General features: G+C 36.3%; 1 protein-coding gene across 16 annotated transcripts in view; it reads right to left on the bottom strand.

Moving 5' to 3' along the window:
* Positions 1–27,604, bottom strand: part of PAM (peptidylglycine alpha-amidating monooxygenase) — a 349,889-nt gene that overhangs the window by 40,856 nt on the left and 281,429 nt on the right. For 10 of the 16 annotated variants that reach the window (XM_066273910.1, XM_066273915.1, XM_066273907.1 and 7 more), the window contains 3 exons: positions 21,390–21,574; positions 20,263–20,328; positions 5,453–5,776 (listed from right to left, as the gene is read on the bottom strand). In XM_066273910.1, coding sequence (XP_066130007.1) covers positions 5,453–5,776; positions 20,263–20,328; positions 21,390–21,574 — 575 coding nt within the window. The remainder of the gene's footprint in view (positions 1–5,452; positions 5,777–20,262; positions 20,329–21,389; positions 21,575–27,604) is intronic. The other 6 variants (XM_066273922.1, XM_066273918.1, XM_066273920.1 and 3 more) reach the window with 1 other exon arrangement.

Raw genomic sequence — 27,604 nt, 5'->3', positions numbered from 1 at the left:
ATTCATTGGAGGTGCCAGTAATAACTATAATGAACTAAAACTATAGGAGAAATACTTATACCCATGTCAGAAAAAAACCCAAGAGCTAATTATAATGTCTCATTTAACAGGAGTGAAGTGAGAGCGTTAAGACATAACTAGGGACTAAAAAGCATTAGTAGAATTTATTTTCCTTTTAAATGAGAAAACGAGATCATCTTTTTACAAATGATGGTCAATTTGTTTGGATAGTGATTGAGAAAGCATGACCAAAAGTAACACACAACCACAGTTACTTATAACTCTAGATGAGATAATGGAATGATTGGAAAAAAGCAGTCATCTATCTATCTACATTCCTACCTATCATTATTTTTATTTTATTGTGAGAGGCAGAATAGCAAAGTGATTAAAAACCAAGACTTAGAGCAAACCTGCCTGGCTTTGAATCTTGGTTCTTCAAGCTATAATCTTTCTATGCCTCAGTTTCTTCCCTTCTAGGGTGGTTATAAATAATGTTTTTGCTATGAGGATGGAATGAGTTAATGCATCTAAAACACTTAGACTGGCTCATAGTATGGGTAATGTATGTGCTTGTTTTTATTATTCTCCTCCCTTCCAGAGAGTAAAAAAAAAAAAATCAGCCAACTGAATGCCTTATTTTACTCTGGAAATACTGTACTACTTGAACCTAGAGGTAAGCATATGGCTGAAATATGTTAAAAGGATGGACTCTGAGTTAAGTAAAAGTTGTCCATAGAAATTAAATTAAATCTAAGTGTATCATATGACACTTAAAGACTCTGTGAGTTCTCTTATCTGATGGAAAGCTTCACACAAATACAAATGTATTTTTAGATGCCCAATGGTATGCAATATATGCTGAATCAGGCTTCTATATGCTAGTAAATAGTACTCCAATCAAATTTGTCAGATAGAATAGCTATTGTAGTTTTTAATGTATTGTTCAATGAGTCTAGTTTCCAGAAGGCAACTAGAATAAAGACACTGTCATTTTGTTTTATTCTATTAATGCTGTCTCAATACAGATAACAAACTAATGGTAGAAACCAAAACTATGTTAGGTGTAAGGAAGAGTGCATTTGCTTCTCAATTTACGCAGTTGAATATTTTCAAACTGTACACCGTATATCACAGGCACATATCAGGGCAGATCAATAGAACCAGAGATTTGAAAAGCCATAAGCTCCCATTATGATAGAACCCTGCCAAGTAATTTTCATAATTTATCAAATTAGAGTGCCAAACTTTGCAGCTTTCCTACACAGTGCAACAAAAGTCTCTCATAGATGCTGCTTAAGTTAAAGTAATTACTATTTAGTTCTATTACTTTGGTGTTTAAATTTTTGAAATTTTTATCCAACATGACATAAATGGCAGCAATAATCATAATTATTAACTTATTATAACATTTATTAAATGTCTTCTATGTGCCAGAAACTGTCCAAAGCACTTTCCATGTATTATTTGCCTAGGAACCACATAATAAATGGTATGGCAGGTATTCAAAGCCAGGTAGTCAGGCTCCTGTATCATATTACCTCCACGGAGTAGTTTTCAAATTTTATTTTAGACAAATGGAGAACTACTGGGGGGGGTACTGTATTACATGGTCATGTGCCTGTGTGGCGGGAGGCTGTGGCTACTCCTTCCCACTTGAGGAAGGCTCCATCCAACAATAGGTAGAAAACCTCAGTCTAGTCTAGCTGAGCCTGTCCAGAAAATTTTTGTTTCTGTTTTCACAATTGTTGGGAAGAGTTTTGAGAATAGACTCTGAACTTCACCGCAAGTCATGAAGATAAGACCTAAGAAAGAGGCGCCATCTTTGTGAATGTTGCATTCAGAGACACACTGAAGACACAGTATTAAACACCTTCTTTCTGGGAATGCCAAGGACCTTCTCAGCTCTGCAAGGCTAGAAGGTATCATCCTATGGTGCTCTTCATGAATTTTGGTGCCCACTGATACTCAACCCAAAATGAGGTGGAAAAAATCAACTTTAAAGGTGGTTTAGACCCTGGCTGGTTGGCTCAGTGGTAGAGTGTTGGCCCAGTGTGTGGAAGTCCCGGGTTTGATTTCCAGCCAGGGCACAGAGGAGAAGGAACTATCTGCTTCTCCACCCTTCCCCCTCTCCTTTCTCTCTGTCTCTCTCTTCCCCTCCCACAGCCAAGGCTCCATGGGAGAAAAGTTGGACCGGGCGCTGAGGATGGCTCCATGGCCTCTGCCTCAGGCCCTAGAATGGCTCTGGTTGCAACTGAGAAAGGCCCCAGATGGGCAGAGCATCGCCCCCAAGTGGGCATGCCGGGTGGATCCTGGTTGGGCACATGCAGGAGCCTGTCTCTCTGCCTCCCTGCTTCTCACTTCAGAAAAAAAAAAAGAAAAAAAAAAGTGGTTGCCAGGGTATAGAACCAAGTGAAATTTAGAACAATCTGCAGGTCCACAAAACAGTGTTGCCTTTGAAACATTTAGGTAGTCCTGGGCCTACCATACACAGTCAAATTCAGATTTTTGAGCTGATCTTCTGTCACCTTTAAACCCTCAAATCAGCTGGATGGGATCCATCATGACAATGCAGTTGCAAAATCTGGGCGGGTCAATGAATCTAAAGTGCTGCCTCTGAAAGTGCCACTGTATTGGGCTGTGCTAGTGCCATGTACTGGGGACATCAGAACAGGGTCCTGAGTGGAACAGCAGTGAGTATCCAGAGCCCCAGGGAGGTGCCTTTTAACTGGGCAAACAGGCCAGCCCCTCTTTGACTGAGCATCACTGTACTAAAGTGTAAAGAACTCCAAGGTGCACATTGGAAGTCATGAAGTCTAAGTTTTAATTTAGATTTGTGTTCTCATTCAAACTGGTTAACTTCTCTAGGTTTCCTTTCCTTCATGTGTATATTAATAATTGGTACCAAAGATACATGAAATGAGTATGAACTATATTATTAAGTAACACAATAATAGCCTTTACTTTTTTTAATTGAATTTTTGGGGTGACACTGGTTCATTTGTCTTAGTAATACTCTCATATGAAAAGCTGCTTTCTTCTTTGAAGCTAATATAATTCCTTATAGCAAAGTAGGCAATCAGGGAGACAGTTAATTCCTCTGGACCATTAGGGTCCCATTCTAAGCTTTGCCTGGAGTAAAGAAAGGATATGAGAAAAACAACAAAAGATTATCCATTAAATTTATTCTCCTTACTCATACCCTGCGGAATATACATGAATTAGACTGCTAATATATTTTACTAGGGCACTACATGCTAATAATTTCCTACTTTCTTTTTTGCAAATGAAAGCTTTTTAAGGATAGGTTTTATTCCGGCATACAAAAAGGAATTAAACATCTCTAATTAAAGTTAGATATTACATTGTGTTATGGTAAACAGTGAAAGAGAATTGAAAAGAAAAAGACTCTGGAAATAGGCTACCTAAATATGAGTTGATATTTTGCATTTAATTTTGAAAAGCTTTTTGAATCATAGTAGTGAAATAACACTAAAATAAATCACTTCACGAAGAAAACAGATGCACATTTCCTTTCTATAGTTAGGATTTGTGCTGTAGGTTACTACTTTATAAAACTCATTGTTTTATTTACTTCATTGAAATTCACCCACATATTTAAAGTGAAAGGAAACTTCCTAAACCAGATCATGGGGAATCATTTTTTTCCTGGACACTGCCATTTTGGCCACCCTGGAGAGTATGAAGAGATTTGAAAAGGAAATGTATTTATTTTGGTATTTTAACACGTTTCTTTTTTCTTTTATTCATTTGAGAGAAAGAGAGAGAGAGAGAAAGGGGATGGAGGAGCAGGAAGCATCACCTCCCACATGTGCCTTGGCTAGGCAAGCCCAGGGTTTTGAACCAGCGCCCTCAGCATTCCAGGTCAATGTTCTATCCACTGCGCCACCACAGGTCAGGCATATTTCTGGTATTTTAAGCGCACTTCTTTCTTAAGAAAACTAAGCAGGTTTTAGGAATATAATGTGTTAAGTCAAACTATGACTTTTTCATTGACACCTATGATGCCTATAAATGACGGTATTATTTCAAATTCAAGACTAACAAACACCTGTCATGGAAGAAAGCACGCTGCAACTCAAACATTTACCCTTGAATAGAATTGTATCCTCACCAAAGAGGCCCTTTTGCCTTTTATTTCCATGTTGTTTGGGTTACAATTTACTGTCCTTAATACAGAGGTTCAGACAGACACCCTATTCAGTTCATGAAATGGGAAGGGGCCTGACTTCCAGGCATCATACTCAAGAGATGTAATTCATTGTTCTTTGGTGGGATTCTGGAGTCTAGGTTTTTCAAAGCACCCCAGATGATGATGGAAGGAGGTTCAGGGACCACCTCTTGAGAAACACAGATTTATTAGATAAATTTAGAATGAGTTAGAGGAGGGCTAATGGTGTTTAAATATGAAAAAGTAAACATCTGGGTTCCAGCTAATATCTATCTCACAGTGAACATTGGGCCAGTCTCAGTGGACAACACTCAAAACTTCCATGTGAGAAAAAGACACTGCATGCTAATTATTTTCAGTTATAAATAAAAATCAGCTGGGTGCTGAATAATGAATGGCTTCCTGCAAAGCTGTATTGAAAACATCAAGCTGGCAGCCTGTGTCATTCCAACCCACGCACGGACAGCTGCTGTGCATGACCATCAGTTACTTTTTTGGAGATTATTTCCACATGCTCTATTGTCTGGCTTTCCACATTAGCAAGTAACATAAAACACAATCAATATCACAGAGGCTACAACACAATTAAAGATAAAAGTGAGGCATTCATTATTTGCTGGTACAGAAACCTGAAGGGAATAAGGTATTGTCTTCTAATTATAGAAGCCAATCATTGTTAGAAATATAGATAAATCTGATTGTTACTCACTTGCTGGACGTCCCTTCAGAAATAATTACTCAATTTTTCAATTAAGATACCAACTAATGATGGAACTCAAGAAATCAAAGTCATAAAAATACTATGTACAAGTCAATTGTATGAGAAGTATTAATTACTTTGAGAGTAAGGTAAATACCTTAAAAGAAGGTAGTGTGTAAATATTTCATAAAACTGGGAATTTTCATATCATGTTTTTGAATTTTTATTTTCTTACCATGGAGCAAAATGGAGAATATTATTATAATTAAAATGTGTTACCTTGAATATGCTACCATCCCAATAGGATCTAAGTACTATATTTTTGGGCCTGGTAATTCTGGCTCGCCAAATGAATGGAAATTGAATTTATTTAATATTAGACCAAAACACAAAGAAATACTCCTCAAACCAATGTGATATCTGATAACCCAAATCTGAGAAATACTTTTTCTAATGATAAGTCCTTTTATTGAAGAGCTTTTCACCCATTAATTTTTATTCCCTTCAGATTTTGCTAATGTGGATTGCAGCATTATTCTTCAAAAAAGCCCTACACGCACCTCCTGTGTGTTCTGATTCCCAGGTGCCTTCACCAGGTAGGGGCTGCTGTAATGAGAAAACTCTGCTCTCTGCTGGCCTCAAGGTAGATTCTAATCTGTGAAATTTGTGAATTCTGTCTCTGACCAGAATAGCATTGCCCCTTTCCTCATGTTCTGAACTCTCTCTTGCATCAGATCGACCAAGGTCCTTCTTTTGGACTACATTTGCAATCTCAGCTACCAGGTCTGACTCTGATTCTGCTTTTTCTGTGGGATTATATTTATGCACATGAACAACATCATCCCTTTCTCCTAGCAGCTTGGAAAGTAGTGAATAGAAATCACCTGTGAAAAAAAGAGAAGAGATAAGGGGTGGAGGGTTGATAAAATTGCAAAATGTACAAAATTTTGTGCCTTAAAAATAAGTGAAAGAGAAGGTTGCTCTCAAACTTTCAAGTGTGAAGGGAAAAAAGTAATGATTTTCCAGAAAATGAAAAAATAATATGCTTCACATTTCATTTTATACACCACCTATTTCTTCATTATCTCAGGAGCCAAGCACATTGGATAACCTTTATTAGCATTTTAGTAGAAACAAAATAATGCACATAGGATTGTATGACACTTTTCAATGAACGGTTTTCACAGTATAGTTAGATTAATTTGGAAGTTAGAGTTCATCAGATTTCTAAAAAAAATATCATCAATAGTCACATCAGAAAAGTTATACTTACAGATAAACCCATTAAGGTTGTATTTAAAAGCTTATTAAAGTATAATCGACAAGAAACTACATGTATGTTTTTGAGAGGGTGCTATAAAACACAAGAAATCAAACAATTATGAACCAACTTGACAAAAGAAAAATCAAAGTTATATTGTTATTATATTAGCAGTGTTACTATAAGTAGCTTCACTTGTTCATTTTAAACAAGAATTGAACAAATTCTAGTAAAATAGTTTTGTGAGAAAAAAATACTTTTTAAATCAGTTTCAAACAACAAAAAGGTTTTTAACACTAATATAACTGGAATGATTCATCATTAAAATGTACTCCAAGTCTTCCTACACTAAGGCGTAAACTTGGATAGGATAATCTAATTCCATTAAAATAAATTATTTATAAAATATTATGACAGACATAAAATATGACCATGGAAAATTCATGAAGCATTTTAATCCCATCATTTACATTTACGGCCTCAGATCCATTTATATCAGCTGTGCGAATGGGAAACATCTGTATGTTCTCCATAGAAACACAAATCTGCTTGCCTAAGCCAAATCCAAAGGTAACCCATGGCCCTTCCTTTTCTTACCCTATTCTAAGTCCTGATAATAACATTACAATGACTATGGAATCCTGCTGCTTGTTTTAATTACATTCACAACACTATCAGATAACATTTGTAAAATCTTTCTTATGACCTTTAGGAAATAAAATTGGAAACTAGTTTAGCCACGATACATTTTTCTAAAAGTATGTTACTGAGAAATTGATATGGCCCTGGCCTATTTGGCTCAGTGGTAGAGCGTCGGCCTGGCATGTGGAAGCCCTGGGTTCAATTCCCGGCCAGAGCACACATGAGAAACAACCATCAGCTTCTCCACCCCACCTCCATTGTTTTCTCTCATTTCCCCTCCCACAGTCATGGCTCAAATATTTGGCGCAAAGTTGGCTCTGGGTACTGAGGACGGCTCCATGGCCTCATTTCAGGCGCTAAAATAGCTCATTGCTGAGCAATAAAGCAATGCCCCAGATGGGCAGAGCATCACCCCCTAGTGGGCTTGCCAGGTAGATCCTGGTCAAGCACACGCAGGAGTCTGTCTCTGTGTCTCTGCCTCTTACTTAAATAAATAAATAAATAAATAAATAATGTGGTACAGGAGGATATGAAATCTTTTTAAAAATTTGCTAAAAGATCCTGTCATATTTATAAATATTCTTGGGTTAATGATTCAAAGTAGGTTTTCAGTTCTTGCCCATGAAAGCAGCTTATCCCAGGTGAAATCTTCAATCAGAAAATAATGATCAAATAATTGGGCCAATCTCAGTAGAATGAACAAAACAAATTACAACTCAACTAAATCTGTTAGGTCACAGTGGCATTCTGCCTCACAAAAGAGAAATTAGTCCATTACTACTAAATTCTTCTGCCCAGACTAAATATAAATATTTTTACATGCTATTGTACAGTGTACTTTATACAGAAAATAAAAGACAAGATTATTTCAGTAAAAGAAAAACAACATAATTTTAAAACTTGAGTCAATGTCATTAATAGGCTAATATTAGGCTCAAAACTATGTATACAGTCATTCATGCTTGTCAATAAAAATCTAAAACCTGTAGTAAAATACCAAGTACAGAGCACTCAGTTTCTTTGAAATCATCACTCACAATTATCATTGGATTAGGAAAACAAAAATTTAACAATGTAATGGGCGTGGCGGCAGACAGATTGCACTGGCTTTGAGAGAATACTTCAGAGAAGATCTCGATAAATACCTTGTTACAAGGGACAGAGGCCACTAGATGGCTGTCCCTTTTTTCTTATACACAAACCAGAAAAGTCTCCCCACCCCCTTTCTGGTCTACAAAATATATGGGATCTTGAAATTTAAGCATTTTTCTTGGTCATATCAAGATCCTGACTTAGGCTTTGGCGTGGCTGGTTGGAGTGTCATCCTGACACAGCAAGGTCGTGGGTGTGATCCCCAGTCAGGACAAACAGAAGACTAAACCAGTGAATGCATGGCTGGGTGGAACAACAAATCAATGTTTCTCTCTCTTGCTCTCTCTCCTCCGCCTTCCTCTCTCTAAAAATAAATCAATTAAAAAAATCTTTATTTCTTTAAAGGATCCTGATTTAGGAAATATATCTAACCTTGAGTGTAATGGTTGGGTAGAATATAAACAGAAAAGTTTTGTGGTCTCTACCTCAATCTCATCCTTCAATATTTCTCTCTTTCTTTCCAGGAATAAAGGAGTTTCAGTTCCTTGTATGTCTACTCTAATATGTTGTTTCTTCTTGGCCTGGCCTGTGGTGGAGCAGTAGATAAAGCATTGACTTGGACCACTTGAGGTCGCTGGTTCGAAACCCTGGGCTTGCCTGGCGAAGGCACATATGGGAGTTGATGCTTCCTGCTCCTCCCTCCCTTCTCTCTCTCTAAATCCTCTCTAAAAATAAATAAATAAAATCTTAAAAAAATTCAACTACCTAAGAGTCACACTCACGTTTCTCTTTCCAGCTGCAATGTTTACTTGCCCAGCAAAACACTTTTCAGATTTATTATTGTTACCAGGCTCTGTGTCTTTTATACTTTCAAAAATGTTCTTAACAGTTAGCATAGCAACCTAACCACTATTTATATCTGTAGGTAACAATCATCATAAGGGAATTTAAATATTGGAAAGAGATGTATTATGTTAAGTAACACATATATTAAATGCACCTGATTAGAGGGTCAAAAAAAAAATCTTAAAAAAAGAATGCTGTTTCTTCTTCCTGAGACATTCTCTCTCCAGTAGTCAGCTGTCTCCTCAACCTTCAGATGTTACTTTACTTGGGTACCACAGATCACAGAAACCTTCCTTGACTATCAAATCAGGGGTCTCTGCTACATGAGCCCACAGCACTCTGGTTTTCCCCCGTCCTGTTATTGGCCAGTGTCTGGTCTATATTTCACACTAGTGTTAGAACTCAACTCTGATGCTTAGTAGCTACTCTGTGCCTTTATGCAAGTTATTTAATCTTATAATGACAACTGCCTTTAAGAATTGTTTTGTGAATTTAAAGAAGATTGTTAATGTAATATGCCCGGTCCAACATATATCATAAAGTAGGTACTACTAAATTGTAGCTATAGTTACCAATGAAAGACATAAACTGTAGTTGCAACATGCATCTGCTTCAATCAATCTGTTGTTTACCTAAGATTTAAAAAATCGGTTCCTATTTCCTATTCAGGAATTGGAATTTTCATAAAGGAAAAAACCTTTAAGTTTCTAGCCCTCTATTTTCTCAAGTCTATGCTTGAGAAATGTGTTTCCTAGCTTTGCCAAAGAAGGTTGTATGTGTACTTTCTTTTTTAAAGTTAGTTTCTGCAGAAAGAACTATCTATACTCCAGGATTCTGGGTGCCAGCCCTCTCAGCATCCCCTAGAGCCTTTCCTATCTGCTTTCTTTTCTTTTCTAATCAACTTCTTTTGCCAGAGACTTGACTCATAGGCTATATACACACTTACTTTGCGCTTAGCTTGAGTGGTTGTGGAGGCAAGGAGACCCTTCTCTCCCACATTGTCTTTCATGCTTTCTCATCTTCCTTCTGCTTTTAACCAATTCCAACCTGTCTGGAAGAGTTTTCTGAACCTGACCGGTGGATAAAGCATTGACCTGGAGCGCTGAGGTCACTGGTTTGAAACCCTGGGCTTGTCCAGCCAAGGCACACACAAAAAGCAGCTACTATGAGTTGATGCTTCCTTCTTCTCCCTCCACTTTCTCTCTCTCTTTGTCTCTCTAAAATTCAATAAATAAAGTTTAAAAAAGATTTAAAAAATAAATGGAAATATTTTATACCTGCACTGCCCAACATTATAGCCACTGACACATGGGGCTATTGAGTACTTATCATGCAGCTAGTGTGACTGAGAAATTTAATCTTTAATTTTGTTTATTTTTATATTACCTTTTAATATTTGAATTTAAATAGCCATATGTGGCTAGTGTCTACAATATGGGAGAGTGCCAGGCTATGCACGGCTACATCCTTCCTTAAATCATCTTCCTTCCCTAAATCAAAGGCATCTACAATTTCTCCTCCTCACTTCCTCACAGTATTACTTCTGCATGAGCTGCTTAAGAGCTTCTACTTACCAAGCCCAAGAGACTCTTCATCTTGATCTACTGGTGGCAGGTTTCTCCTTATAACATTGTTCTTTTCAGATCTTCTCCACCTATCATCTTTGCTTTCCCTTATTCTGCTGCCTAACGTATGAAAATGGTGGTGTTCTCTGACGTCTGTTCCTGGCATACTTTTTTTTCTCTGGGCTCGGCCACTCCCAAGACTTAAGCTGCTATCTCTAGACAAACAACATTCAAATTTGGAGCTCTCCTAGTACCAAAATGATATACAAAACCACTTCTGAAAATTTCCCATTGAATGTCTGTTTCATAGTAATCTTGAACTCAACATGTCTAAAACTGAGTTCTTAACCTTTTCCTCATACTTTATTTTTAAACAGTATCTTGCTCAGTGATGAAACTGTGTTTTTGGGTCAGTCAACCCAGAAAACCAGATTCCTCCTTCTCTTACTCATGAATCACAAAGTCAACTGATTCATTCTGCTGATTTATCAACATAATTTTTTCCCTTCCAACCACCCTTACTCATTTGAGATTATCATCCTGATTGGCATGCTGAAGGTCTCTTCCCCTCTTTCCTTGGACTGACCCTCTTTTGATGTAAAAAATCTGTCTGGAATGGTATTAAACCTGCTCTACCTCTGTGGAGCTGACTTGTCACTGATGGTAGACTGCCACTTTTGGACACCCCTAAGTTATATGTAACCTTCCCCTCGGTTCTGTCAACCTATGTATTTCAGGGTAGTCTCTAATTTTATTCTGAGGCCAACAGCTGAGGTAAGCATATAATGTATTTTCCAGACTGGGACACATGTGAGAACAAAAGAGGTGTTATTAATATTTATTCTAGGCATACACTGAGGCAGTCCTGGAAAAACTGGGATGTGTTATTGCCCAACCTATTGTTGACAGTGATAATATATAAAAAAGCACTTTATAAACTACAAATGATAATAGTAAAAGCAGCTAGTATTGTTTGAGAGCTTAGCATGCCGAGTCACTTTGTTGAGTGCTTAATACAAGTTAACACATTTACTCTCCATGAGATACTTCCTGTCTTCATTTTAGATGAGGAAACTAACGGTACAGCACTAACCTGGCCAGCTGTTAGGAAGTTGAACGGGATTCAAAGGAAACAGCCTGACTGAGGGGCCTATTTTCTAACTGATCACTGTACTAAATCCTGGTTCCCCTCTCTTTTCTTTTTTTATTTTTTATTTTTTTTTCATTTTTCTGAAGCTGGAAACAGGGAGAGACAGTCAGACAGACTCCCGCATGCGCCCGACCGGGATCCACCCGGCACGCCCACCAGGGGCGACGCTCTGCCCACCAGGGGGCGATGCTCTGCCCATCCTGGGCGTCGCCATGTTGCGACCAGAGCCACTCTAGCGCCTGGGCCATCCCCAGCGCCCGGGCCATCTTTGCTCCAATGGAGCCTTGGCTGCGGGAGGGGAAGAGAGAGACAGAGAGGAAAGCGCGGCGGAGGGGTGGAGAAGCAAATGTGCGCTTCTCCTGTGTGCCCTGGCCGGGAATCGAACCCGGGTCCTCCGCACGCTAGGCCGACGCTCTACCGCTGAGCCAACCAGCCAGGGCTCCCCTCTCTTTTCTATACCAGCCAGTAAACTCTTGCCTGTGGATTCACCTCAAACCTGTCAATCTTACTATATTTAAATTAAAAAAAAATTGTTTTCTGAGTTGAGGTACTGGGTTTACTTTTTCACTGAACAAGTCTCATTTTGATCTGTCCTGGCTTGTCTTCTCCTTATTATAGCAAAAAATGTGGGTAAATTAGTCAATACATACTTAACATAGCAATTTGCACAAAACTGACCTAAAGAAGAATGATTGGTTTTCTTGGGTTTGAAAAAGTAGAAGAGTTTTCTGTTCTCTTTAGTACTTTCTACTCACCACTGGAAATATACCTTATACGTACTATAAAATTCTATACAATGTTCTAAAAATATTTTTTGCATATTGAAATTACCTGGGAAAGGACAGGGGCAAGATATAAATGTAGTTTTGTATTAAAAAATAAAAACTTCTCATTTCATAATTAATATATTTCCAGTGATTAGTCTGGAATAAACAATAATTTGTTAAAAAGTCACCCCTCGCTTCTGCATCAGAGAGATAAAAATATGTCCTTGATGATTTTAGTCTGCCCTTAAGTCTCATTTCTTTATTTTTCTCAGATTTTGACTTGTATGTTATGAAATGAAGAACTGCTTTAGGTCTTTTCAGTAATTTGAATGAGTGGGTATTGTGTTTGGAAAAACACAACTGATGAAGCAGCTAATGTGTTAGGAAAAAGGGCACAGCATAGTATAAGAGAGTCTAAAACAATACCAATCAAACTCCAAGATTGTAAACTGTATGCTTGCAGTAACCTTTCTGTCTCAACGGGTGGTTTTCCAATTAGTAGGAGTCATTCCCTATTCCCTGCTACCAGCACAGAAATTTCTCTGGCTTACTTTCAGGAATATGGTGAGCTTAAATTAAAATAGATGGAAACTTTCATTGACAAAGTTGCCCCGTGAGGTTTTTAAAAATAAATTAAGATTACCGGATTAAAAAAAATTACACATCACTACTTTTAGGCAGCATAAAATCTTAATTGTAGTGGGCATTTTTTATTTTATTTTAGTTATTCATTTTAGAGAGGAGAGAGAGAGAGAGGGAGAGACAGAGAGAGAGAGAGAGAGAGACAGGGGGGAGGAGCTGGAAGCATCAACCCCCATATGTGCCTTGACCAGGCAAGCCCAGGGTTTCGAACCGGCGACCTCAGCATTTCCAGGTCGATGCTTTATCCACTGCGCCACCACAGGTCAGGCTGTAGTGGGCATTTTTAATTTTAAAAATGATCAAGAACCTCTTGGTAATCTTTCAGAATATAAATTCCCATTTCCCACACAAATCACTAGCATTTCATTACCTAAAATAAGCAGCTCTTGTTACTCTTTATTGCTCTGTGAGTTCTATGGTACAAGGAGAGAAATAGGATGTTCATCAGTAGTTTAACCACTGACAAAGTATGCCAGTGGCCAAGCTAATGAGATTCCCATTTTGCAACACAACTGATTAACATGAGGGTGATGAAGAATAAAAAATAAAAATATTTCTTTTCAGATTTTTATGTTTTGCTTTATGACTCAGTCATAGCTGACCTTCCCTTGTGATTAAAGTCTACTCAGTTTATTGATTATTTACTTATCACTAACCCACATTTATCCTACTAGCCTTAGAGAAATAAAACATATGATCATAATGACCAGTTCAGGAATTAAAAATAAAGTGAATTTTTTCCCCCTCTTACAGGACTCATCTAATTGGAAAACAATAAAAAATGACTTTAAAAAAATTGAACAAATATAAAAAAGGAGAAATAAGAAGATAATGGCTTTTGCAACTACCATTCACACAGATTTATATTGGAAAGCCCAACCATGTGATAAATGATCATTCACATCTGCCTGTTCTGTTATTAGGAAACCAATTCAAAACAGCATTCACTCAGCTTCCCAGAGCCTTGGGGGATTTTTAGAATTGTGTTTGATAGATGAGTTCAATAAATAAAGACTTGTGAGCTGCTCATAAATCATAACAAACCAATAATTTTTTTTGAATGGGAATACAAACAAGAATTGTAACTTCTTTAAAATAGCGAAGTGGCATTGAGAGTACTTGGAATTACCTAAGAAGATGCTACTAAAATCACTGGTACTTTATCAAGAAATGAAGGGAGCATCCTATTTTGAACAAAGCAAAAAAATAGAAATTCTAGCTACTAAGTCTACCCTTTGTTTGACGGTTCCCATAGTTTACCAACTGTTACTTTAACAAGCTTTTAGAGTACACTACTGTCATTTTAACTTGCAGTCTTATTCCCCTATTATTGCTTATTTGATAAAAAATGCCAATAATTCATTTTTGTTAGCATAAAACCACTGTGAAGTAACTCTGTTTCACAGAAGGTGTCTGAAGACCTTTAACTATCTAGGGTCATAAAGTGGTTTCCCTCTGCAAATTGTATTTTTGTTATGTTCTTCCTGCCTTGGGAATACAGCAGCTCATGTTGACCTTTGAGTAGAAAGATTGATTATAAAAGGGCCCAAAGATTACAATGAGAAGAGTTTGGAGTAAATGGAATAAAATATATTAAAGGCCCTTCTGCAGAAAAAGAAATGCTGTCCAGAGTGTAATATACAATAACAAGGACATACTGGTATTATATTGATAGAATTTAACTTTCAATTCTGCCTTCAGTGTTTGTAATACACCGAATCTTCCCAACACAACTGACATAAATTTCAATGCTACAACTCTATTCTGAATTTTAAAGGAAAGAAACACTCAGATTCAGAACACTTAAATGCAGCCGACAAGCTTCTTAGTTTCAGCTCATATTTCTTGCCTAAAATATGTTGATACAAACTCATATATAAGAAATCATAATGGATAAAAAGGGAACATAGAAAACCTGCTTTAGTTTCCTAAAGTACTAGCCATGAACACATAATAAGTAAGGGAACTCTATGTGTGTCTGCCCTAGAAAACATCAACACCATAGTTCTCATTCTATAGAGTCTCCTAGGATTCATTTCTGCCACCCAGAATCACTATCTAATTCGGTTTTATTGTTTAGCTTACTGTACTTATTACACATGTAGGTAACTCTTCACTTACAATGTTTTAAAAGATGGGGACATTTCAGTTTTTAATATTCATTAGTGTTATTCTACAGAAAGGCAGGCATAATCAAGTCATTCACAGATAAGCTCACCTATAGACAAATAGGCTATTTTCAAAACAGTTTAGGCAGGGTTATTATGCAGCCACTAAAAATTGTGCTTGCCAACCTACTGAATGGAAGAAGATAATCGCCAATGTATAGGAGAAGGGGTTAATATCCAAAATTTAAAAAGAACTCATACCCAAAACCCCCCAAAAATCCAATTAAAAAGTGGACAGAGGACCTAAATAGACACTTCTCCCAAGGGGACATAAAAATGCCAGTAGACATATGAAAAGATGTTTAATGTTACTAATCAGAGAAATTTAAATCACAATGAGATATCACCTCATACCTGAATGAATGGTTATCATCAATAAATCAACAAACAAGTGCTGGCAAGGATGTGGAGAAAAGGGAACCCTACTGCATTGATGATGGGAATATAGATTGGTGCAGCCACTATGGAAAATAGTAGGGAAGGTCCTTAAAAAATTAAAAATGAAACTGCCTTATGACCTACCAAATCCATTTCTGGGTATATAGCTGATGAAACCCAAAACATTAATTAGAAAGAATACATGCACAATGTTCATTGAAGCTTTATTTACAAGAGCCAAGTGCATAAAAAAGTGGTGCTATATATATATACAATGGAATACTACTCAATCACAAAAAATGAATGAAATCTTACCATTTGTGACAGCATGGATGGACCTAGAGGGTATTATGCTAAGTGAAATAAGTCAGTCAGAGAAAGACAAGTAGCATACGATTTCGCTTACACGTGGAATCTAAAGAACAATACGAATGAACAAACAAAACAGAAACAGGCTCATAGATACAGAGAACAGACTGATGGTTGCTGGGGAGTAGTGGGGGTGGGGGACTGGGTAAAAAAGTCAAGGGGTTAAGAAATATAAACTGACAGTTACAAAAAGCCATGGGGATATAAAGTACAGCAAACAGAATATAGATAATAATAATAAATATGCATGGTGCTAGGTGGGTATTGAAAATATTTCAGGACCACTTTATAAAGTATATGATTATCTACCTACTGCACTGTATGCCTGAAACTAAATACAAAATAGTATTGAAAGTAGACTGTAATTGAAAAGTAAAATTAATAATTATAAATTTAAAAATTGTGCTTGCTAATAATTTTTACAGTAGGAGCAAATATTTTTAAAAAAAGACTGTTTAAAAAAGGATAAAACTGTGTACATATTATGATTTACATACTGTTGAAATAATGTGCATGTATGGATAATACATATTTCACACAAAGTAGTATGTATATACCCATATTTCTATAGATTATGTATGATTTTTATTTTCTTCTTCATACTCTTCTATAATTTCCATGTCTTCTAGAATTAATATCATTTTAAAAATCAGTCAAACATTATTTTTTTTTAAAACCTTGCAGGCTTAATTAAAGCCTCATTAAAATGTTTCCCATTGTTGCATTATTCAGACAACCAGATAGGCAAAGCTGTCATATAATTGGGTTCTTCAGTATCTCCACGATTACATCGTTTTAGATAGTCTGAGGTACATTTGCCTTACACCAATTTTGCTTTAGAAGGATCAGATGTAGATAAGGATCCTGCAGAAGGTTAATGTGTTGTGAGTCAGCACAGACTGAACTGCATGGATCTGTACAACTCAAACATTTCTTTCAAACTCTAGATAATTTCCAAAGAAAATTAATATTCTAGTAAAAATCAATAGCTAGCAATTTTGTGATAAGAATTTCAAATAAAATAAAATACTTCTATTATTCCTGGAGAAACAGAGTATTAGATAAACCAGTGTTAAGTACATCACTGGGTTGCTTTGAATTTTTTTCCTCTATGTTAAGGTACCTTCTACCTCCTGCCCATTTGAGGCACAACTACATTTCTTTTTTTTTTACTACCTTAATAAAATTTGATCCATCTTTCCAACATAATGTTTATTATATAGCTTTACTTTTATTCCTCCTCTCTGCTTTCCAATGTTTCAAAATATGAAGCAAAAAATATTGTTTGATTTATCCATGTAGAACTATGTCCATTACTAAGGCACTAATGGATACAGAGCTTGCCTTTGACTATTATGTTCTCTAATGTCTGGAGTCTTTTCCTTCTTGCATCTCAACTGTTCTTTTTCCAGCGGGGGGTTTGACATCTTCTGTGGGGCCCACATAGCTGCTGGGGCAACTGAAATAAGTCAAGGATTTCATTTACTGAGGATTTAAAATATATTTTTTTATAATTTTTATTTATTTATTTATTCATTTTAGGGGGGGAGAGAGAGAGAAGGGGGAGGAGCAGGAAGCATCAACTCCCATATGTGCCTTGACCAGGCAAGCCAGGGTTTTGAACCGGCAACCTCAGTGTTTCCAGGTTGACGCCTTATCCACTGCGCCACCACAGGTCAGGCGAGGATTTAAAATATTTAAAGAATCAGTACAACCTGGAAGAGTACTTGGAACAGAAATTGTTTTGGCCTGAACACCAAAAAAAAAAGGCAAAGGGTTAAGAGCTGACTTCAAAAATTCATATACATGGCATAATCTATATGAATAATTAGAGCCCTCCTATTAGCTACTTGGTCACTTCAACTCCTGAGGGAATGAATAAAAATAAATGTTTGTGCCCTGGCCGGTTGGCTCAGCGGTAGAGCGTCGGCCTAGCGTGCGGAGGACCCGGGTTCGATTCCCGGCCAGGGCACACAGGAGAAGCGCCCATTTGCTTCTCCACCCCTCCGCCGCGCTTTCCTCTCTGTCTCTCTCTTCCCCTCCCGCAGCCAAGGCTCCATTGGAGCAAAGATGGCCCCGGCGCTGGGCATGACTCTGTGGCCTCTGCCTCAGGCGCTAGAGTGGCTCTGGTCGCAATATGGCGACGTCCAGGATGGGCAGAGCATCGCCCCCTGGTGGGCAGAGCTTCGCCCCTGGTGGGCGTGCCGGGTGGATCCCGGTTGGGCGCATGCGGGAGTCTGTCTGACTGTCTCTCCCTGTTTCCAGCTTCAGAAAAAAAAAAAAAAAAAAAAAAAAAAAAAAAAAAAAATAAATGTTTGTGCAAACAAACTCTTCTAAGAAGAATAAGATACTATCTCAGTAATAAGTAGATTCGCCCTGTGTATTTGCAAGGAGATAAAGAGATCTCATTAGCAAATCAAATGGGCTCTGTGTACAAATTCATATTTGGTATATTTCTACATATCTCTTTAAATTCTAGACCAGTGGTCCCTAAAGACCAGTAGAATAATACGCAGGCTACACTGGCTTTACTTTTGGTGAGGTATTTGATTTCATATACTCTAGGAGATGACATTTTGATGGCCCCACTAATTTCAACATATGAATACCATGGCCTATTTTCTTCAGTATGAAACTGAGTGAAAATAATGCTTTCTTATTTCAAAGTGAAATCACTTTACAGCATTTTTATTCATAAGTAGAAGAAAAGATTCACTAGAGGAAAATCATTTCTTATGTGTTCATAGAATTCTTTTCTGGAACCATTAAGACTATGGGTACATTTAAACTTCTTAATACTATATATACGTTATCAAAGCCAAGGGATAAATAAATGAATGGCAAACTATAAAAGTGTTTTAAAGGATTTGGTTTGCAGACATATATGACACTCCCTAAATCCTATTATTTGGAAAGAACAGATTAAATCTAACAATTAAGATTCCTCTGCTAACAAAAACTCTGAATTTCTGATCTTTCAGAGGTTTCAATGCTTCCCTTGATCAACGCAACTAACTTCAGAAAGAAAACATAGTCCAGCTTCAATTTCCATAGAAATTTACTATTTGATAAGATTCATCTACTAAATGGTGGTCTCATTCCATACTGTACAACATAGTTGGTATTTAGAAATGTATTCTAAGATGACTCAAATTATTTTAAAAAATATACATTTCAAACATGTACAATGCCAAACTAATTCATGTATCTAAGTTTGATTAAATTTCAGTACAACTATAGTAAATACTGGTAATTCTACTTTATTTGGGCTGCAACTATTTCCTTTATTTGGGTTGCCTATTTCCTTACAAATATATAGACGGTGTTGATGAAGTTAGCTATTTTAAATCATACTCAACAGTTTAGTATAATAATTTAGTAGAAACTATTTACTATAAAATCATCTCTTTTTTTGATTTAACATAAAAATAGAAACAACTTTGAGCTAAGCTATATATTTTAAAAGGCCACTCGTTAGAATGAGATGTTATGAAATATACCTACATAATTTAAAAACTTTTATATTACAATTTACCCTGTACTCTTTTTAAAAGTACATTTTTTTCCCTTTTAATAGTCTGTATCTTTAATTTTGCAAATACTATTAGTGCAAGAGTGATAGTTTTTTTATTTAATAAAATACCTTTTGAAGAATTCCAACAGTGGGTTACAAAATCCAAAGAGTCAGAAATTTCTAAATGTTGCTAATGGAAAATTCCTGTCTATATCCTATATACTTTATGTTGCCAGTGGAAGTGTGTTTGTATTAACATTAAACTAATGTTTTAGAATACATCATATCTAGGCCAAAAACAACCTGAAACATTCTTCAACACCTAACACAAAGTACTATCTTCCAAACAACTGGCAATAATAAACCAAGATTCAGGAGAGCAATTTTTCAGTGCCAGCACATGCAGTATTTGACATCGTAAGTCTCCAGTGTTACTAATTCACATAAATAGAACACAGGAAGAATGATGTATTCTGAATTCATCAGATGGCATCTTAACAGAAAACTTCAAATACATAAAACAAGAATCTCTCCTACCTTAATGAAAGCAGAGAATGACTTAAGAGAAGCAAGATGTGAATTTAAGTCTTAATTTCTTTTTTTCCTTGAACCTTAAATATAGTTAATGAACACATCATACTCATAACATAGGACTTTAAATGGTAAAAGTAATTAGATTTCAAAAGTAGACCACTAGTTATTTCTAATGATTATATTCAGACCATATATAAAAGTTACAATATGAAATAAATGAAAACAAAGATAAAATCTAATGGGACTAAGTTACACTAATGAATTTTACTTGCAAATGCTAAAGTGCAATAATTGACCATTTTCTCATGAATTATGCACTACATAAAAACAGCAATATATAGGGTTGGAGGCTGATAAAGACCTAAAATATTTCAATAACTTTAAAACGTGGTTGCCTATTTGGAAAATGAATATTTTATAGGCCTAGTTACAGAATACATACCCTGTTCTAACACTTCTTCTTGTTTGGGCTGCTGGAGTAAAGAAGTCTTATCTTTGTTCTCTGTTTCTATAAAAGATCAAAGAAGCCAAGTATAAATGTGTAGTATATATTACATGCTTTAACTAGTTTATTGGAAATATGCCATCAACATAAAAATATTATTCAGGCTCTTATGTTTCATAAAAACAACAATATTAAGAATTTATACAATAGAAGTGCTCTAATTCACAAAAAAACTATAACATCACCAACAATGACCAGACTTCTGACTTAATAACTAATTCAACTACCCTTTTGATAATATATACATGATACAGAATTTTATACATGCAATAAAAAAACTGCTTATAGTTGATTTTTTAAATTGAATTTAATAATATTTTAAGGCTATGAAAATAATACTTTAAGGCACATTCTTTAAATATATCAGTATCTAAAAATATGACCTGATTGCTATGTTAACTTCTTTCATAAAATTTCCACTAGAAAAAATAAGTTTCTCTGGCATTTTAGGACTGAACTTGCAAAACTCAGTAAAGTCTCAACATACTTAATTCAATATAACAAAGTGTGGGGTTCATAATTTTAAACCAAAGAAATTACAATCAATATGACCATTCTGCAACAATTCTGAGAATGAAACCAAAAAGGCCAAGACTAATAATGCCTCATAAATCAAGAATTGTTCTGTGCTTGACAAGGCTCATTAAAACAGATGCAGATGATGTAGGTACAGTTGGAGATGATAACCATTTTCATTGGCAAATTGTAGCACTCTTCAGAACATGGTGCATAAATTTATAAAGTGCATGAGTCATTACTGGTTTTGGGAAAAATGAAATGGGGAAACTAGAACACATGAATTAAATGAAGAAAAATCTACATTTATGCAACTGGTCCCCAATCTAATCTCTTGCATCACTAGTGGAGATTTTTCACATTACTTGTTCTGATGGGGGCATGTCAGGAGGGAGGATAGGGTATGAAAAAGGGAAAAAAAGAAATCATATTATGGAGCACATGTGATTGACAGAAGAAGAATAATTTTAAAAATCGTACATTCAAGTTGGACACATAAGGAAATAGAAAATATAAAATCATGTTACTTTAAATTATACCAATTTTACCTTTGTGATGTCCATGCATCATAACCATATCAGACTTCACAGGAATTGGAATATTGGCCTCTGGGGGTATATTTCTAAACATATCTGGAGCTACATTCTGTGTACAGGTCATGAAAGAAACTGCATGCATAGCCTCCATGTAATACATAATGTATAAGTTGCACATTTCATCACTAGATGTGCCACTGAAAGTAGAAAAAATAGATACAACAAATCAGCCAGTCACATAAAACACATTTTAATGCAAGAGAAATGCAACCAGTAAATCTGCCAGCAATGGATTCAAGTTGGAAATATTGTGCATTTATTTTATGACTTTCATTAAAACCCATCACAGTCTTCAACACCAAAAGTATATTGTCAAAGGCACAGTTCTACTTAATAATGGAATATCCATTTGCAGTCACTCTGTGGATGTCACAAAAGACCACAGATTAGAAATGGCATTTAAGTAGCAGTGTGATAGCAGTCTTTCTTCCTCTAAATCCTTTTATTCTTTAGTCTTTCTTCCACCTGCTAAAACTCAGAGACTGGGCAAAGTACTCTTCTTACGGGAAAATATTATTTACTTAATAACAGTAAAATTCAGAACACTTCAAAAGAAATGTCATATATTATTTACAAGTCTTTAGAACTGTTTTTTCCATTTAAGCCTGAGAGTCTGAGAAGCTGTTTCTGGGTACTGCCTCCTGACTCAAGGTCAGCTGAACCACAAAGCATGTGTTGATGATACTAGGACCGTGATGGAAAACCTATGACACGCATGTCAACACTGACATGCGTAGCCATTTTTGATGACACACGGCTGCATACCAGAGAAGTATGGGGCTGCATTCCACAGCCAAGTGCAGTAGCCGAGGATAAAACCTTTGCTGTAGTGTAGACACTCTGTGCCGGAGGTCTGTAGGCCAAAACAACAGAACTCCGGCACAGAGCGTCTAGTTATAGGACTTCCGGTTAGACCATTAGGGGACCTTTGACCACACTTCTGGCCAGCAGAGCAGGGAACAGCAGAATGCCAAGGGGGATGAATCTCTGGGGGCCCTGTGATCGCCATTACCAGCAACCAACCACATAACCACAGCAACCATCATCCAATCTACTGACCATCATTACTGAGATAAGTGAGGGGGAGGCAGGGAGAAGCGAAGGCCTGTGCTATGGGTGCCGTTTCCTGCCATTAGAAATAGTGGTAGCCATCTTAATTTACATAAGATGCAACTTGCAGAATTTCAAGACAGCATCTGGGCTCAGGTGTTTGTTGACTTGAGGTCAAAGCTTGAGAATCTGGAAAGGTGCCACTTGGAGAATCAAGAGGAGTGCCACTACGAACAGGAAATTTGGAGTGCCTGGAACCGATTACCAGACACTTAGCACCCTGAAAAATATAGCAATGGCTTTACTCACAATTTTTCCAAGTACTTTTGTGAGACCTTATTCTCAGGGTTATATAATATCAAAACCAACAAAAGAAACAGATTGACAGATGAAGTTAGTAGAGCTTGCTTGGGCTTGAAGTGTACAAAATACCAACCTTCAATTGAAGATTTAGCTAATGAAATTCAGCAACAAAAAAGTCACTAATAGACAGGTTAGTTAAAGAATTCCCCCTCCCCCTCACTTATCTTAGTTTCACAGCACCCCACACAAGTTAAATAATATCAAGACCAACAAAAGAAACCGACTGACAGATGAACAAAGAAGTCACTAAGTAAGTAAGTTAAATAATTAGTTTTTGGTTTATTAAATACAGTTATATACTACAATTATACATTTTTTTAATTTAAACTATAAATATTGGAAAATTATGGTTTTTTTCTCAAAGTGACATACCACCTGAGTTATGTTTGTTTTTTTGGCGAAGTTTGACACACCAAGCTCAAAAGATTGCCCATCACTGTACGAGGACATCATAAATGTATCCCTGCTATCTCATTTGGCACCTTGGCTTCTACAGCAGAGACAAAAAAGAGTGCCTTACAGATGATACCAAAAGAAAACAGCCCTAAATCTCTTCTAAGGGCTCACACCTGAATGGGATCGTGCTGTCCAACTGAATGACTCAATGTTAAAAATAAATTTTACAACACTGGGATGGGAATTTCCAAGAAAAAAGTTCCCAGTGATATAAATAATGCCTAGTGGTTTATAAAACATGTTCGGCTCTTTCTCATTTCTAACGGGTTTACTATGTATTTCATTCTCTTCACTATTAGAAAGGAATTATTTAAGTGCACCACCAGAAAACCTTTATATACCAAGGTAGGCTGGGCAAAGGAACATTCCATTTTTGGTATTAAGACTGAGAATTTTTAGCAAGCCTATACTAATGAAAAACAAGTTATGAAGTGGGCTATTTGCTGTACAGAGACACGGCAGTGTTGATTTTTCCAGGAATGTCATGCCACACTCCCTTCCTCTCCATAGCAACAGCAGTGACATCAGCAAGGGAAGAAAAACAATAAAACTCTTTTTCCGAACAGGGATGTGGTTTCTCTCAGCTCTGAAAATGCAGAACCCCTGAGAGACCACAGGAATGAGACCTTACCACGGGAAGTTCTGTTTAGGCTTTAGAAATAATCTGGCTTGCCTCTCTCTAAATCTGATACCTGTCAGTATAATTGTCTCCCCTGTGAAATATAAACAAATGTGAAATGCAATCCCAAACAAACACCTGTTCGCTACACATATCTTTAGGTGTCAAAACACCATTCCTAAGAATGATGTTTTAACAGCTGCGAGGTTGGTTAGGAAATTATATGCTATAAAAAGAATAGCTGGTATGACTGACCAGGCGGTGGCACAGTGGATAGAGTGTTGACCTGGGATGCTGAGGACCCAGGTTCAAAACTCTAAGGTTGCCGGCTTCAGTGCAGACTCATCCAGCTTGAGTATGGGAGTTGCTGGCATAAATGTGGAATCATAGGTATGATCCCATGGTCGTTGGCTTGAGCCCAGAGATCACTGGCTTGAGCAAGGTCACTGGCTCAGCTGGAGCCCCCCAGTCAAAGCAATCTATGAACCACTAAAGTGCTGCAAGTATGAGTTGATGCTTCTCATCTCTCCCTCCCTGTCTTTCTCTTGCAATAAATAAATAAATAAATAAATAGATAAATAGATAAATAGATAAATAGATAAATAGATAAATAAATAAAGGAGTGGTTGGTATCAAAGTAGTAAGTCACAGTCCCCTGCCATATTATCCTCCCCACCCCTGTTCAAAATGAGGAAAATGTACAGATCAAGAGACAGAAATGAGAAAAAAAGAAATTTAAGTTGTGGTTCCTGATTAGAAAACCTTGAATTATCTAGCAGAGAAGAAAAGCAAAATCACCATATAAGCTTCTCAAATTAATGAAAGAAAAAAATTAATAAATTTATATAATAATAAATAAAATTTGCAATGAATCTATGGACAGATCCTCCACATTTTATCTGTTTGGGAAAAGCATGCCGTGTCTGCTCTAACCAAGTGACTTTAGGGTATCGCCCAATCAACTCAGCAATGGAGTTGATTTAAAGAACTGATTCTGATACAAAATTGAGTTGAACATAATCTAAGAATCTTTGCTATCACAAAGAGAATTTCATTAGAGCTGAAAAAAAGTCATTTTATTCCTTTCCATCTGTAATTAAACTTGTAGTCAGGGTAACTCTGAGCTCCTATCTGAGAAACTATTATACATACCCTAACATGTTCGAACTCAAATCATCTTTAATGTCATAGTTTGCTGATTTTATTTCACATTCATCTTTCTTTCACTCAAAAACAAAAACAAAAGCAAACACAACCCCTCCCCCACAAAAAAAAACCCCAAACCTGATTTTAGCCAGTCTAATAGCTTTTGGTAATCTGAAGGAAGAATTTTGACACATCTGTCCTTATTTTCCATAGGGAAAAACTATATAATTCAACTCTGTGAATCTGAATGACTATTAACATGAGAACATATGAAGGGAGATTGTGTTCATACATCTGCCCTGACTCCACTAAATGGCTCCTTGAACATTCCCTAATGCTAATGTGATTCTCTAAATGATGACCGCTGGCATCACCTATATTCCAAAATTACAGTGGTGCATTTCTTTCATCTTTTTGCATAATAAAGTATTTATGGGATAACTATTTCTTTATACCAGATAGCTTTAAATCTGACAAAGTGTGGTTTACTCAGAAATAGGAGCCTTCAATAAATATTTGTTGAATGAAGAATGAATAATTTACATTAATAAATGTTTACAAATTATTATGGCATAAACTGTTATCCCTGATATATACATATATATAATGCTGCCAAGTCAGGTCAATTTCGCAAACTCAATTGATATGGAGTTTTGAAAAATATTTCTATCTATCCATCTATCCTTCCTTCTATCTCTCTATCTAGTTTTTAATTGATCCATCATCCATCCATCCATGTTCAATGAAGGTTTCTATAAAAATAAATTATTTCATATTATAAAGATATATAAAATATATTTAAGAAAGTATCAAGTATTCTAAAATGTATCATTTAAAAAATATTATTGTATATACACCATGATCAAGTTTCAGACAGTGATACTCCAATTTGATGACCCAATCCCTAGCCCTGTCCCTTACACTCAACAGATGTGAAGACTAAAAAAAAAAACACCGCCTAACTAAGAGGTGGCGCAGTGAATAGAGCATTGGACTGGGATGTGGAGGACCCAGGTTCAAGACCCCGAGGTTGCCAGCTTGAGTGTGGGCTCATCTGGTGTGAGCAAAGCTCACCAGCTTAGACCCGAGGTCGCTGGCTTGAGCAAGGGGTAACTCAGTCTACTGTAGCCCCATAGTCAAGGCACGTATGAGAAGCAATCAATGAACAACTAAGGTGTCACAATGAAAAACTGATGACTGATGCTTCTCATCTCTCTCCGTTCCTGCCTGTCTGTCTGTATCTATCCCTCTCTCTGACTCTCACTCTGTCTCTGTAAAAACAAACAAACAAGCAAAAAAAAAAAACAACAAAAGAAAAACCAATGATGGGCACTACTAATTTTGGAAAGAAATATAAGAACTTTAAAGAAGTTATTTTATAAAACTTTTAATTGTTTTATAAGAGGTTTCATGGTACTTTAAAACTTCTATATTAAGGAGCTATTAATTATATGACTTTATCTTTGCATTTAAAACATTTTTAAATGCCGATTAAAGTGCTGTGCTTGGTATCTATAACTTTTCATTAGACATTCTTATATATACATGAAAAAGTTGGTTCCAAATAAATTATATGACAAACAAAACTGACCAATTCTTAAAAATCAATTTTAAATTTTAGCATACAAACTTTTAGGCAAATTAGGTCACTTAATTAGCTTAAAGTGCTGACAAACTCTTTCTTTGTTTGTTTAAACTTGGCTAAACATTTTAAATGAATTTAGGTGTCAGGTTGAATATAAAATATGTAATTCAGTCAGGCACAAAACATTGCTTCCATACAGATTAATTAATACTATGTTGTCAGTATATACATTGGTATAAGTTTTTCTAAGATATACTATTCATATTTATTATTTAAAAATATATCTGGATTAAAATGCTATCATTAAGCATATTTATTAATAAGTTTTATCTTAAATACACTTGTTTTTAATGACATTTTGAGATAAATCTCTGGAATGTAAAAAAGAGTCCTATTTTTTAAAGCACCTTTTACTAGTTAACTATAATTGTTCTAACTGAACAATATTTTCTCCAGTCCTAAAATTTCCAGTTGAATACAGAGCTTAGCTTGGATTGGGTAGAAGAATCACTCAACTGCAAATCTTCCTAGTAGGCCACTGATGATACAATTTTCTGTAAAACCCAGCTCCCAGGTGGCTGCAAAATAAGGTTAAAATTTGAAGCTGCTCGTTTGCCCAGTGCATAGAGGGGGCATCTACTGACCCCCTACCACCGTTAGATACGGAGGATTTGCACTTAAGTTGGCTTCATGTCCAGGGCTCTAACAGATGGGTTTGGACATAGCTGGGAAGAGAGAAGAGGGAGAAGAAATGTCCAGAGAATCATTTAATTTAATAGACATCATAATGTAATAGTTTTCTTTTTTACTGGTTACATTCTCACCATGATTCTCCAGTACCCAAATGGAAGTGATATCCACTACTATACCAAACAGAGATGCATTGCTGCTATTATCTTTCTAACACTAAAGAACATATTAAGTGCTACAGGAATGTTAGGAATTATT

The sequence above is a fragment of the Saccopteryx bilineata genome, chromosome 4 (assembly GCF_036850765.1).
Source record: "Saccopteryx bilineata isolate mSacBil1 chromosome 4, mSacBil1_pri_phased_curated, whole genome shotgun sequence".
In the NCBI taxonomy this organism is placed as follows: Eukaryota; Metazoa; Chordata; class Mammalia; order Chiroptera; family Emballonuridae; genus Saccopteryx; species Saccopteryx bilineata.
This window is presented reverse-complemented; position numbering and strand designations above follow the sequence as displayed.